The 15,403-nt window shown below is 38.8% G+C and overlaps 1 protein-coding gene across 1 annotated transcript in view; it reads left to right on the top strand.

Moving 5' to 3' along the window:
- The window catches only part of myo15b (myosin XVB), a 36,719-nt gene extending 21,316 nt beyond the window's left edge, over nt 1–15,403 (top strand). The window contains exons 47-64 of the mRNA XM_042082598.1: nt 749–867; nt 1,261–1,402; nt 1,597–1,708; nt 1,835–2,180; nt 2,379–2,442; nt 2,573–2,645; nt 2,855–2,931; nt 3,337–3,413; nt 3,524–3,654; nt 5,100–5,194; nt 10,154–10,231; nt 10,344–10,440; nt 10,663–10,805; nt 11,117–11,241; nt 11,935–12,068; nt 12,315–12,448; nt 14,733–14,870; nt 14,999–15,403. Of these exons, the coding sequence (XP_041938532.1) occupies nt 749–867; nt 1,261–1,402; nt 1,597–1,708; nt 1,835–2,180; nt 2,379–2,442; nt 2,573–2,645; nt 2,855–2,931; nt 3,337–3,413; nt 3,524–3,654; nt 5,100–5,194; nt 10,154–10,231; nt 10,344–10,440; nt 10,663–10,805; nt 11,117–11,241; nt 11,935–12,068; nt 12,315–12,448; nt 14,733–14,870; nt 14,999–15,076 (2,163 nt within the window). The 3' untranslated portion in view covers nt 15,077–15,403. The remainder of the gene's footprint in view (nt 1–748; nt 868–1,260; nt 1,403–1,596; nt 1,709–1,834; nt 2,181–2,378; nt 2,443–2,572; nt 2,646–2,854; nt 2,932–3,336; nt 3,414–3,523; nt 3,655–5,099; nt 5,195–10,153; nt 10,232–10,343; nt 10,441–10,662; nt 10,806–11,116; nt 11,242–11,934; nt 12,069–12,314; nt 12,449–14,732; nt 14,871–14,998) is intronic.

Below are 15,403 nucleotides of genomic sequence, written 5' to 3'. Positions count from 1 at the left end.
CAGAGACATTGTAGGTAGGGATGTGGGACATGCGCCACACCCCGTCCATCAGCTTCCATTTGCCAGCTTCCCCAACACACATATTGCACACTGCCCTCTCCCCACATACACAGCACACTATCCCATCTCCCCTGTCATCCCCCCAACACACACACCAAGACCCCTGGCAGTTGGGTTAGCCCCTTGAGCCGTGGATCTGCCCAAGGTTTCTTCCTTGGTAAGGGAGTTTTTCCTTGCCCCTGTTGCTCTTGGGTGCTCCTTGTTGGTGCCCCCCACCCAATCCCAATCCTCCCCCACCTTTTTTATGCAGCCCTTGCCACTTAATCTATTAACCCCCCCCCCCCCCCCACAAATGCACAAATAGGCTGACACCAGACATAATTTCACTGCATTTCTTACTTCCAGTAACTATATGCATGTGACAATAAACTTCCTTGTATCCTTGTATAATGCGTAAGGTAGCCTATGTTCACTTTAGTCAAACAGAAGATGGACCCTGCTAGATTTGGGATGTCTTTAGGGTATTTCTGACAAATTTTCCTGGGAGAAAAATCCCTCAATTGTATGGGCCGTCTCGAACACGTCTAATAGCCTGTTGCCCCCAGCGTTCATGTGCGCTATAAGTGCACAGCATTTGACCGTTTTGGACCACATTCCTAGCATCAGACAGACACAAAACGTTCACTGAAATATAACCCTACTTAGCTGATTTGTGTTTTGTGTCCTGTCTTTTGCCTGGTTGGAGCAGGAGGGGGTCGTGGGAGATGCCCAGATCCTAGGGGTATCTCATCGAGGAATTAAGCTGCTGCGTGTTGCCAAGGCCACAGGGATCAACACCAAACACCTAAAGAATCTCTGCAGTTACAGGTGGCTGTCTTTCTAAATATAATATGTATAACGAAATGTTTCAGAAGAACTCACTTTGAGCCCAAGGTAGCTCAAAACATTTTGCAGTTGCATGCTTCAAAAATATTCTAACATTCAAAAACTTTGTGGACTTTGTTGAAACGTTATTTAATGACAGTGTTTAACACAGCTGTAGAAAACTATTCACTGAGACTTTTCAACGTTGTTTTGCTAATTGTAGTTCAATAGTAATAATCATTGATTACGCAGGAGTATATCAAAGTCATTGTATACCTCTTTACTGACTACCTCAGTCACCTCTAAATGCTTCTACTGTTCTCTATCCTTAGATGTTCTAACCTTTCTAATGATCTTTGTGTGTGTGTGTGTGTGTGTGTGTGTGTTTGTGTGTAGTTATGCAGAGGTGTTATCCGTTGAACTCAATGGACCTGAAACAGTAGAGTTTACCCTCGGCAATGAATCTCTGGAGTTGCAGTCCTTCCATGCCCCCCAGATCACTGCCATGGTCCAGCTCTTCCTCAGAAAACTTGTCGAGGTTTTGCTCAAATACACCATATATAAATAAAACCCAAACAATGTGATTATGTTTGTAAACCTCTTCAGCATACACCTTAAAGAGAAGCTGAATAAGGGTTACAAAAATAATTACACAAAAATTGTGTTTATTCACCCACAAGTGTCTATAATTACATTATTGAGTGACATATATTTTTCTCTTCTTTTTCCCAGGGATCTGAATATGTTATTGCACTAAAGAGTTATGTGACTGATGACAAAAGCCTTCTCAGTTTTCGTAAAGGAGACATCATCAAGCTGCTGAATATGGATGTCCTTCAGGATGGTGAGAATTCATCTCATCCTAGTTTGTCATTTAAGGAATGGCTACCAAAAGGTATTTTTGGTAGAAGTACAATTAACTTGCATATTGAGTTTGAATTTCACAAGAGGCTGTTTGACGCCCTTCCAGGCTGGCTGTTTGGCTCTGTTGGTGGCCGCTCAGGTCTTTTTCCTGCTGAAGTCACACAACCCTCAGCCCCACCTGATTACCATAACATCCAGCTGAACCGTCAGGATGAGAGTAGACGGAGCACCAGGACCCAATCCATGACCCCCTCCAGGACCCAATCCATGACCCCCACCAGGACCCAATCCAGGACCCCCTTAGCACAGCCGCAGGCACAAAGGACCCCTATTCCCAGTGGACACACAGAATACCCCATGGATGGTGGGTCGGAAACAATGACAAGCCCAGAGCTCCAGCTGACCCTCATGGCCCAATTTGCCCAGAAGTACTTCAGAGATGTTGCCACAAGGTAACTGGAGCAGACACAGTCAAAGAATTGATGAGGAAACATTCATCATTAGAAAACAATTCATTCATGTCAAATACAATTTTAATATCTAATTAATATAGTATCATTTGCTTTTTATATATTTTGTAAAAGGACATACCGGTACACTTGCTTTAGGCACTACCACTACTCGCCACATAATCTGCCTCTTTATTGCAGATCAGATTGTACAGGTTTATCTGCAAATGGAAGAAGCTTTGTACAGATGGTTGAGTTCACCACGGTACTGTTCTGTTGAGTTGTGATATTTGTGATATATGATAACATATTTAACATACACACCATACTTAATTAACTTAATTTACTAGGCTACTGTAGTTAACTAAACTTGGGTCCTATTTCATGAATTTTAGGAACCAATCCAGGAATCGTTGATCTTGTTTTCTGACAGCGAGCTCAATCAACTGTCAGTTCCATGCTTTACATGTGAGTTTACAAGCACACACACATGTACACACCACTTAATTGTGTATAATTGTATATTCTATATAGTTTTAGTTATAGTTTTACAAATGTCATACAAATGTTAATATAATACAAATAGTCATACAAATGTTAATATAATACTTATATAATGTTTTCAGGACGATAGATTGTTTGTAAAAATCCTGCTCCTCTGCCTCTCCTCTTTAAAGGTGTAATGCAGTTCATGGGTGACTTACCTTTGAAGAAGCATCAGTCAGAAAGAGATTGTGTCAATCATATCCTTCAGGTTAGTCTCATAGCTAGGGATAGACAACAGACATACAGTAGCTGGGTTCATTGCTGAAACTCTTTCAGTATTCAGTCCTAGTGACAATCATTCATACAATGCAGCTTAGACATATATTACTTAGTTGGCTCAATAATTAAGATGAGAGTAAAACACATCCAAGCCGAATCTACAAACCTCAAACTCCTGGATAAGCAGACAAACTCGTAAAACATGGAGGGCCTTTGCATTCCAACCTCTGAAAGAATGGCTTTTTTAGTTCCAGTGTTCCTTGTGTTTTTGCACTTGTAAATGGCTATTTCTCAAAGCTAATAATCTCAATTAAAACCTCTCTCATCAATTTCTGGTGTACAGGGTTAATTTTAGTCTTATGGACACTTATGGGCTTCTTATCTTCTTTGTCAGTTAGGAAAGGAAAAGGAGTATTTGAGGGATGAAATCTACTGTCAGATCATCAAACAAATCACAAGGAATCCAAACAAGTGAGTGTGTGTGTGTGTGTTTAGCAAAATAAATTCAAATGAACACACAATGTAATGTAGCATTTCAATTAGTCTTCATCAGATATTTACTTTCACTTTCTATTTCTCAGTGAGAGTTGTTCCCGGGGTTGGCGTTTGCTGACTCTGGTGACAGGTTTCTTCCCATGCTCCAACACCCTGTTGTCCTACGCTGTCAATTACATTGAAGACTGCTCCCAGAACTCTATGTACCCTTTCCAAGGTACCTCCCTGCCTCAAACCCTAATCCTTCTTTATTAGCATCTGATGTTACTGTTATTTTCCCTAATCAGGTTAAATGCAGACACATATTTTCAGTAAGCCCCTCTGCAATGCAATATGCAATGCCCATCTCTGTCCAATCCTACATGTGATCAATAAGCAATCTTCCTCCAGAACCAACTGTGATGCAGTGTTTAAGGACTGGAGAATTACCATTGTAGTAGAGTGTAGAATTGTGCTAATTAATCCATTGTCTCTCATTTCCAACACTGTGTTGTTTACATTAACATATTAGACATTACATTTTTCTCCAAAGCAACATTCAAGTGAGGTAGGCTACAACCCGAATTCTGAAAAAAATTGGGACGCTTTGTAAAATGTGAAAAAGCTAGGACAGGGGCATTTTCACCACTGTGTTGCTTCACCTCTTCATTTAACATTTTGTAAATGTTTAGGAACTGAGCTGAGGAGGCCTGTTGCTAGAGTTTTGAGAATGAAATGTGGTCCTATTCCTGCCCAATATAGGATTTCAGCTGCACAACAGTCTTGGGACTTCTTAATCATGTTTTTCATTCAACAATGCAGAAAGGTCTGGACTGTAGACAGGCCATTTTAGCACCTGGACTCTTTCTCTATGGAGAAATACTCAAAACCTGTGTTCATCATTCAGAATTGATTGTGCCTTGCCAAATGTGCAAAATTCCCATGCCATAGGCACTAAAGCACCTCCGCAGTCCACACCATCATGGTCATGGATACTATACTGTAGGTTTTGAACTGAGCACTATAACAAGTTCATTGGATAGTTGAATAGTCACTACACTAGCTACACTAGTTAGACTAGCTTTTGTGAATAGAGCATTAAACTGTGCTCATAGATAGTGGTTTTCCTGAGCCCATACAATGATTTATTTTACAGAAAAGGGTCTGGTTTTAATGCAGTGACATCTGAGGTCCAAAAACCACGGCAATTTTTTTATTTTATTTCAGCCCTGTCCCTTGTTTTTAATTTTAAGTATATTTTTTGGGCTTTTTGCCTTTATTTGTATAGGGCAGTGAATAGTGAGATAGTAAGTAAGTGGGAGAGAGAGATATTAAGTAAGTATAAGTATACGTATATACTCTTTTGATCCCGTGAGGGAAATTTGGTCTCTGCATTTATCCCAATCCGTGAATTAGTGAAACACAGTTAAATATCAGTTAAATATAGGGTTGACATGATTTGTAAATCATAACAATCTTTTTTTATTCACATTTTACAAAGCATCCCAACTTTTTAGAAATTCGGATTGTAGAATACTACACAAGCAAGAGTAGTCAGGTGAATGTAGATGAATGTATATAACCTTCTGTTAAACATTTAGTCTTTCTTAAAAGAAGTAAAAGAAGAACTAACACTGATTTCTAAATTAAGTAGTAATTAAATCTTCTTTCTTTACACCTAAGATCTCTCTCAAATCTGTGAGGACAACCTTCAACAGTCTCTGAAATATGGAGGCCGTAGACATATTCCATCTCATGCAGAAATGGATGCAATGCTGGTAAGAAATCTGGCAGAACTTCTGTATCTGGCAACACTTTCTTTTAGCGAACACATGTTCGTCATTAATACATACTAATATGTGTGTATACAGACTATTAGTACTCAACAAGGTCTGTATTTAGCATCATTACATTTATTATGTCTTTATTGAACAATTTCTTATTCTTACTCAATAGGTGAATTATTCTTAAATAGTTTAAAAGTTAAATAGTTTAAAAGTAGACTGTTTAAAAGTTGAAGGTAAATAGTTTAAAAGTTGGAAGTTTAATGAATGTTGATATTCAAATAGTTTAATGGCTGTGTATAGGTAGATATTTGACGATAACTGAAAGTTGGAATGGCTCTAATGTTTGCTAGCAGTTATGCTAACATGGTACTATGCTAACTTAGCTAATGCTTTCTAGTTATGCTAACATTTTTAACTATGCTAACCATGGTACTTAGCCAACTTAGCTAATGCTTTCTAGTTTTGATAAAAATGTTAACTATGCTAGCAAAGCTAACAAGCTAACCATGCTACTTAGCTAACTTAGCTAATGTTTTCTAGCAGTTTTGCTAAAAATGTTAAATATGCTAACAATGCTAACTATGCTAACCATGGTACTTAGCTAACTTAGCTAACAATGCTAACTAGCTACAGTGGGTAGGAGTCATAGTTGATGACAAGTGTTGACATAGTTAATGACAAGTTAAAAGTTGTTGATAGACAGCTAGTTTGATAGATAGATAGTTTAATGATAGTTTAAAAGTAGACCGTTTAAAAGTTGAATGTAAAAAGTTCAGTAGTTTAAAGGGTTAAATTGTTTAACAGTGAATTATTGTAGTGGGGACTTTTATTTTGAAACAGTTTTGGGCAGAGGAAAGTTGAATAGGATGTGTAGTCTTAATTGACCCAGATTGTATGGCCTGAACACCTGGCATAGGATTCTAATTGCTTAATAGCCGTATTATGATGTCACAATCGGCAATGTTAAGTCTATGGGGATTTTTTAAAAGTTTTTCTTTAATAGTTTAAAAAGTATAAAAGTTTCAAAGTTGAAAAGACATAGCAACCTGGTCCGTTTGAAGACCTACGTTACAAAGTTTGAACTGTTCAAGAGAAATTGCGTACCGAAAAAGTGGTAAGCGGAATAATAATAAGAAGTTGCCTAGGAAGAACAGTACAGTGCATTTTCATGCACTGTAATAAGAAGAGGTTGCCTAGGAAGAACAGTACAGTGCATTTTCATGCACTGTAATAAGAAGAAAAAGTTGTTGTTGCCTAAGAAGAACAGTACAGTGCATTTTCATGCACTGTAATAAGTTGTTGCCTAGGAAGAACAGTACAGTGCATTTTCATGCACTGTAATAAGAAAAAGTTGTTGCCTAGGAAGAACAGTACAGTGCATTTTCATGCACTGTAATAAAGACTCAATGATGCTAAATGCAGACCTTGTTGAGCACTAATACGTACACATATTAGTTAAATTCTTATGCATACACCCCATTTTGAGTATTTTGCCCAACATTGTACATCATCTACTTAGGAGATCATTGCTCCTACATACTTTGGCCTATGCTCAAATGCCTGACCTCTTTGTTGTCCTAGAAACTACAGTGTCTAAGCTTTCCAATCAGAAAAACTGTGTGACTGTGTGTGTACTGACACAGAGTTACAGAGGCTAGAATATTATTTTCACATTCTGCCGGATAACAAGCATCTCTGAACTGACCACATTTCACTTGAGATGACTTAGAAACACAACTGAGCCCTAGCATCAGGTCTTGTGAAGCTGTGTGCAAAAGTAGATAAATATAGAATGAAAACTACTTACTTTAGACCATTATTTGCCAAGGAATACTCATGCGTTTTGTAAAATGCCCTATGGAAACTCCCCATAGGACTTTTGGTTATCTAAAATGCATACTGACAATGCTTACCTGCATATGAACCCCTTTGTGTAGAAGCATAATCTTGGTCTCAAATGAAAGGTAATACATTGAAGCTTGATGCTTGTATTTGGATTATACTTCAGGGGTTCTGATATGGAATGACTACACTAAATATGGAATAATTACAAAAAAATAAAAATGGATACATACAGTATAAGGGGAGGAGAGATTACAACACCACATGCAGAGTGTAACACATAACATATAAAACATGACAAGGTGACAAACAGACAACAGAGGGAAGTGAGACAGGACGGGACTGGACAAGACAGTTGACAAACACAATGTATTGGGTAGAAAAATCTGTGATACACATTAGCTAGTCACTGTTAGGGTGTTGAAAGGGGTTTGGGAACATGTTATGCATGAGTGTGGATAGTGTGTGCCTATGTGTGTGTGTGCTGTTAATATCTCCTTCAACACCCACCCAATGTGGGCAAAAGCAAAAATAAAAAAATTTAAAAAATTAATTAAAAAGGAACTTTACGGAACGGAAGAGGGAGATATGTGTCTGGTAATGTACACGGTTTGTAGTTATGTTTTTGTGGAATTTTGAAATGTCAAAAATGGGGACCAGGTGTCTTCAAAGGCTGATATTTGCTTCCTTCTGTGTGCATTGTGTTTCTCCATTGAAATGTGTTCTGAGGTTAAATTTGTCCAGTGACTGATGTTGCAAGATTTCTTTGATGTCCAGTTTTGGAGGACTACTTTCTTAGCGACAGCTAGAGAGATGAGCAACGGATTCTTGATTTTTTTCAGATATGGATTTCACCTAGCCTGACGCGTCAAGGGAACAACAAGGGAACAACATGTCACAATGCAAACACGCTGTTTTCCCTTGATGAAAGTGAAACCATGAGTTTTCCTTTGGCCAAAGTTTTCAGAAATAATAGTTTTCAGTGATAAAACCTCATTGAAATAATATGCATTTTTCCATATGGGGTCTGTCTCCTTCTAGCTACAGCGATTTTTGTTGCAAACAAAATAAAGCTAAGCGTGCTCAGATGATGTGATAGACACTGTTGCTCACCTGTCCATAATAATCCTGTCATCATAAAGCCCAATTTGATTGGTCCAAACCGCTCTGATTCGAGCATAGCTACTCCACAACGGAGCAATGCCAAGCCCCCCATGTGATTTTTTTGCCGAACTTCCCGACCTCAAATGTTGTGGGCAGGGCTAAGTTCGGCTGGCCCCCAGGCTAGATTTCACGAAGGTGACAGAGTGTTGGGGATAGTGGACAGTGTCTCAGTGACTGTGATCCAGAAAGAGTGAACTGGTTGACATAGCAAAGCCATATAGCATGCAAATAGACTTCTGTGCTACCTAAGGTGCATTGTGGACATGTGTTGGCTAGGCCCATTTTGAACATTTTACTTTGGGTGATATGAGTTCTGTGAATGACTGTATTATATATGCTGCAGGTTTGTGTTATCGGTCATGAGAAATGTGTTCTTACAGATTTGTTCCCAGTAATCAGGGTTGGGAGAGAAGTCCAGGTCAGTTTCCCACTTGGTTGTTGGGAGTGTTATTGTTGTGTTTAGGTTGAAGATCACTGTATATATCTGGGAGGTTAATTTTTTGAAGTTATTAATTTTCATAAGTTCTTCTATAAGCTGAGAGGGTTGTAATGTGTTGTTGGTAAGTCCAGTTTTATCTTTAATTTTAAGTCTAAGTTGTTGATATTGAAGGAATTGTTCTTTCCCAACCGCATATTTCTGTGTGCGTGTGTTAAATGACATGAAATTGTGGTTCTCAAATAGGTGGTGAAGATATGTGATTCCTTTTTGTGCTCATGTGGAGAAATCAAGAGGTTTGTTCTGAATCATGAACACTGGGTTGTGCCAGAGTGGTGAACTTGTTTAAAGGGGTCATAGAATGCAAAACCGAGTTTACCTTGTCATAGATGAATAACGATAGTTCAGTGGGTGAAATGGAGATACAGAGAAGTTCAAAACCCCATCCACGCCTCCTTTCTGTGCAAATCTCACAATTCGAAACTCCCGCCATAAAACGGGCGAATCCAAAAGAAGCTCAGAGTTTACGCAAACTCTGAAGTGGTGCCTTATTTGGCTCTGGCCTGTACATTTGTCACGCCCCAAAATTTACATACAGACCAGCCCACTGGTTCGCTGGCCCAAGAACATGAATGGAGGTCGTGAAGATGTCAGACACTAGTTTAGCTAGCCTACTGTTGGGTTTACTTCTACAAGAATTACAAAGCAGTGATGATTTTGTGATTTGGATTGTGTTCCACCAGGCTGTCAGAGTTGAATGGATGGTAATGCGTTGGCAGAAGTTGGATTTCTTGATTGATTGTGAAAGGAAGGGGAAGTCTGCAATTGGGACATTTGTACATTGGTTTTGTTCCAATTCCAGCCACGGGTAATTGTGCTTGTGTATATTGATCCATTTAACTAGGTACTGTAATTGATTTGCCGGAAATAATGGAAGCTTGGTGCCTCAAGCCCCCCATGTGATTTTTTTATTTTGTAGTGAGTGAGTGATATTCTTGATTTTTAGTTTTTCCAATAAAATTGTGTTGTTAATGAATTGAGAGTTTTGAACCATTTATCTGTAGGAGTGATGAGGATGATGGAAGAAAGGTAGTTAGTCTGGGGTAGGGTTGACTGCAGTTATTCCTCCGATGAGTGGGAGTGGGAGTTTAGACCAGTGTTTGTATTCGTCTTCCTCAGAAGGGGAGTGTTGAGGGTGAAAAGCTCTGACAGCCTGCGGGAAATCTGAATCCCTAGATATCTCATGCATCATTTGAGAGGGGTAGTAAAATAGATTTATTCCAGTTGATAGGGTAATGTGAGACAAAGACTTTAAAGACTTTCTTTAAACTTTCAAAGTTGAATGCAGTTTGTCTGCAGAGACCCTTTCCATAGTACCAAAGATGTGGAATGATGTATGCCTTATTAATGGCTTAAAAGAGCATTAATAATAGAAACAGAGCCTAATAATAGAAAAAAAACCTACCCAACATTTTGTAAATATTTTGTGACATTTCTGTTCTCTACAGGCTGGTAAGAGAACTCGGCACTTTTCCATTGTGTTGCCTGGTGGTGTCGAGTTTCCCTGCAAAATTCGTAGCTTCAGTGTAAGTATCCCTAGAAATCCATTCCCAATAATGTGCTAAGTGATGAGTTCCAGTCCACGGGTATCTGTCCATTTGTAGCAACTATTTAGGAACTATTTATTGATGTGTTCAGGTGGCCCTGGAGGTTGGGACCGATCTATGTGCTGAGATGGGTATAATGGATCCATTGGAAGTAAAGGAATTTTCCATCAAAGCCACCCGTGGACAAGGTGCTAAAAATACACATAGCTATTAAACTCTTAAATGACAAATGCTTTAATTGCTGTGTAATCTTGTTTCAGAATGTTTTGTTTCTTTTGTAATGCAAGGCTTATAATGCAAAGCATTGCACTGGTTGTGCAAAAGTGGAGCTCATCTGTTGTGAACATAATATTGTCCTACATAAGGTTACCCTATGTGCACTCACTGTTCTCTCTCTGTTTGTGCTATAGTGGTGAGGCCCATCCACCTAAATGAGTACTTGTTTGATTTCATTTTGGATGATGGCTCCATCACACTGTCTTTCCATCGGCTGGTTTGGCAGTACCCCCTGCGCTTTGAAAATCAGATGTTCATTGAGTTCCACTTCCAACAGGTCAGAGTTACAAATTCACCAAAGTTACCAATGAAAAAAAAAAACTGGCAAAACCATGTGTATGTGCTGGTTTAAGAACAACTTTGTGAAGCTGTAGTTTCCATAGAACCTTCTTAAGAACAAAATTAAGAACATTCTTAGGAAGATATTGGTGAGTGAGGCCCAATGCAGACAAGATAAGATCAGCAATATGTGGAAGCCTGTTTTCACTACTAAATTGTAGTTTGCATCGTTCCCTGGCTAATTTCACACCGCTGCTAATACAGTTAGATAGGCAATGTCTTAATTCGTTCCTCCCTCCTGTTTCTCAGGTCCTAGCTGACTATCTGGAGGGAAAACTAATACTCCCTGGGGATAAATCATCAGTTATAGAAGACATTGTGGAGTTGGCTTTACTTCAGCACCTTGCATTGGGCAATACAGACCCACCCTTACAGTAAGAGTTCTCCCTTATTTAAGTCAATGACCGCTTGATGATTTCATTAAATATGTGAGCACATTGAAATACAATAGGACTATGGGCCTGGATTGATGTAAGAGCTTGTCCATGAATTACTTTATTTTGCTAATTGATTCCTTAATTCCTTAATGTTGAGACCTACCCTAGATGAAAGATATATATATAAGTAATACTATAATAATAATAATAATAATAATAATAATAATAATAGTAATAATAATAATAAGCTTTATTTGTATAGCACCTTTCAAACACAGAATTCAGCTCAAAGTGCTTTACATTTGGAGCACTTAACACAATAAGTGCTCCAAATAGGGTTTTATTACTAAATGTAGACATGATTCTCAACAGTGTTCATGCAATGCATACACTTTTGGTTATGGGTATGCAATACCAGTTTTTTAATGTAAACATTGTAGCTCTTAGAAATGTCATTAACAGTTTATTTACAGTTTATTATGTAGAAGTTTATTGCCATGCTAAGTGAGGTTTAAGGGTCTCAGTTAAAAAAAGTGCATACAAGTATTAATGTTTGCCTGTTTGATTTCATTGGTGTACATTATACATGAAAGGACACATTTAATTTCCAGGTGCCTAGATTGAGAAGAGTGATTGTAAGCGCTCTGATGATGCTTTATCAGGTATGATTCTTCTATGATTACTTTCCAGGTCGGAACTGAAAGAGTACCTTCCCAGGATGGACGGAGTGACTGCTAAACATGACCAGCTGCAGTCTGCATGTCAGAACCATCTATCAAGCATGGGTGCTTTGCATCCATTTGAGGCCAAAGCACGCTTCCTTCGTAAGTAGCACTGTGATCTAGAAGTAATCAATTTTAGCATTCAACTTTACTGCCTAGGTTCATACTGTACAAGATTGACTTTCTTACCTTGATAAATAATCTTAATTTATATTACAGTTTACTGGTAAATATTATACTTTTTCTGTAATGAACCATATTGTTAAACTCCGAATTATATTTTTCAGAATTATATTCTATACTGTGGAATGTATTACATTTGTGCATTGATCACCTCTATCTCTTCAGAGCACCTTAGTGCATTGCCTCTTTTTGGTTCAAACATCTTCCTGACTCAGAAAGTCAATCACGAGAGATGTCCCTCTCCCTGCATAGTGGCAGTGAGTGCAGCAGATATTACTTTCTGCCACCCTAAAACACAGGTAAGTTTTTTTGAAGTTACATACTAATATTTATGGTTGCCATATTAGAGTGTACACTTCTTGAAAAAGTTTAGAATTATAAATCCAAACATTGTAGAGATTGTTTATGTTGTACATTGACTACAGCTTTACATGTCTGATTTTCAATTGAATACCTCTAAACCCTAGTTTCTGCCAACATTACTCCTGCACATTATGTTAGTGGCTTTGCCACTGATTTTGATTGACCAAAATTGACAGTTTTTCAAATTCATCTAATACATTTTGTGGGTTTTGGCCAAAGATCTTTGTACCAATCACTAACAACCGGCGTTTCGTCATACAGAGAAGTTTCTCTGCATCACGCCCATAACAAGCAAGCGTGCATCTTATCAGCAGTCACATGTTTCATCTGCGTAACTCTCGCCAAAATGCATCAGTGTTTTGTGAATGTACCCAAGTCAAACTTTCATATAAATGCATAAGTACGTCCAAAGCGCCACTTTTAAGCTGGTATGCGTTGTCGTTTTCGGGTGAAATGACCTTTTGAATGGGAATCCTATAGGGCAACTACTTTTTTGATACAATCGCGTCAAAATGGCTATTTTTCAAACACTACGAAGGCTCGACATAACATGAAACTTTGATCGAAGTATCATCAGTGTCTCTACACATGAACTCGAGCATTGAGAACATTGTTGGTGTACAGAGTTTACTAAAAGAAAGGTTTTGAACAACATACTTGTTTTTTCTGCTCGCTGCCATCTTGCAAGGAGTGAGTTGTCCAAAATCTTTCTTTTTAGTAAACTATGTGTACACGAACAATGTTCTCAATGCTCGAGTTCATATGTAGAGACACTGATGATGCTTCGATCAAAGTTTCATGTTATGTCGAGCCTTCTTAGTGTTTGAAAAATTGTGATTTTGACGCGACCATGTAGCCTACTAAACTAAAGTTTGACTCGGGTACGTTCGTAGCCTATTTCAAGTGACAAAATCTATGACTAAAGTTTAGCTGACGATATAACATCCTACTCGACTGTGACTTTGTTCGTGACACTCCTGTTAATAGGCTAAATTAGAAAGAGCTAAAATAACACACCAACCGTATTTGCGCCTTTTTTCAATTTCACATTTGCTCAAAGATTTCATAAGTATAAGCCCTTTTCGCTCCCTACGTTGATGTATTCCAAGCAGTCTGTTTCGGGGGCGGGGTCGTAGTATTTGAAACACCATGCCTGGGTAACGTAATCACTCTCAGGGCCCTCTGTTCGCTGGTTGGTTCGGCTGCCCAACCTCCGAAGTAAACGAGGGCGAATCAACCTATTCCAGACGGAGTACTGTAGGGAAAAGAAATCGAGCGGAAGTACGTAGGCAGGCCGAGGCCAGGCTAGGGTCATGGTTGGAGAAACGTTAAAGCAGCTGCAGGTCAACTAATGTTAGCTAACGGCTCCTACACACAGTTGCGTTCTGTCAACGCATGCCAGTGGGTGTTCCTGACGGTAGCTATGCAAATGACTTGAAGTATAACTGTAATTTGATTGGTTGGTGCTGTCAGTCGATTGGCTTGATTGGCCGGTGCCGTCTGTCGGTGCAGCAACAGCTGAACTTCTCAACGCGAGCGGCGGGAGAAATGCGACGCAACAGACCCACAATTCAGTTCGGCAAAGGATGACGTGAGCCCATGTAAAGTAAATGGGATGCGTCTCCAGCAACACAACGCACGCAGCTGTGTGTAGGAGCCATTAGTCTTCATTACATCTGGCAACCCAGAAGAGCATTGCGTCTATTTAGTCTTGAGAACGTTCACCAGTGTTTTGATTTTGGCCTACAGAACGTTCGGTTACAATCCTACAAACCACTCCTTTAAGTTGACATGACAAATTGCTATGGTTGAGCCTCCCACAGATAGACTCATGGATCAACAAACATAAATAGTTGTTAGCGTCCACACAAATCAACATTTAGCTAAGACATGTAGGCTATGTTTATGGCAGTGCCCCCTCATGATCAAATGATGCAAACGTTTTTTGTTTACTCAAAATGGGTTCCTGTATATTTACATTTTGTTTGTTTAAAGCATTGCTAAGATATAATCTCACTTCCGGTTTGGCAGATTTGCTGCCAATCTATTATACAAGGTGACTAACCATATTTCATGAATGCTCTGACTGTGCCCTGGAGCCATTTCCTCAAACCTCCATACAGAGAGTAACAGTGATTGTTATAGTGTCTGTGAACTTGGGGTCATTTGCAAGTCCTGTGGCATTTCCATCCATTTTGTGTCTCTGACATGATTTTGCAGGAGATAACAATGATGATACCGCTAGCAACAGTGCAGTCACTTCGCTCATATCAACCTAAAAAGGGGAAAACACCAACAGTTGAAATCAGCTATGTTGATAGCTCTCATCCACAAACCATACTTATTCATCTGAAACAGGTACAAAGAGGAAGCACAATTACACTTTTTTTTATATATACGCCAGTAGCAATCATCTACACCGAATTGAACTGAAACAACTCATCAGCTAAAGTTTTATGTGTCTCTCTGTGTGTGTTTGCAACTAGGCAAAAGAGCTGTGTCACATCATTGCTGTGATCGTGGAGGATCAAGTGGAACCCATAATTAATAGCCCTCAGATGTGAGCTGTGCCTCTGACAGCTTAGAGATGTTTGTTATAAAATGTGTGATCCATAGTCTGGGGTAAATGATATCCTACCTACATTTTGTCAAGCAATTTCACATGATGATTGAATGAAATATGTTAAATTAAATAAATAAGTATTGCGTACTGCAACTTACATACCACTACTCTCCATTTTCAGCTGACATGTATTCCTCTGAAAATGTATAATTATTTTGTGAACACATCCTATCTAAGCAATTGCACCTATAATTTCAACTGAGAAGAGATTAACATGGTTTTTAAAATTGTATTATTGTTCATTAAAATCTTATCATAAACATTTGAA

The sequence above is a fragment of the Alosa sapidissima genome, chromosome 24 (assembly GCF_018492685.1).
Source record: "Alosa sapidissima isolate fAloSap1 chromosome 24, fAloSap1.pri, whole genome shotgun sequence".
In the NCBI taxonomy this organism is placed as follows: Eukaryota; Metazoa; Chordata; class Actinopteri; order Clupeiformes; family Clupeidae; genus Alosa; species Alosa sapidissima.
This window is presented reverse-complemented; position numbering and strand designations above follow the sequence as displayed.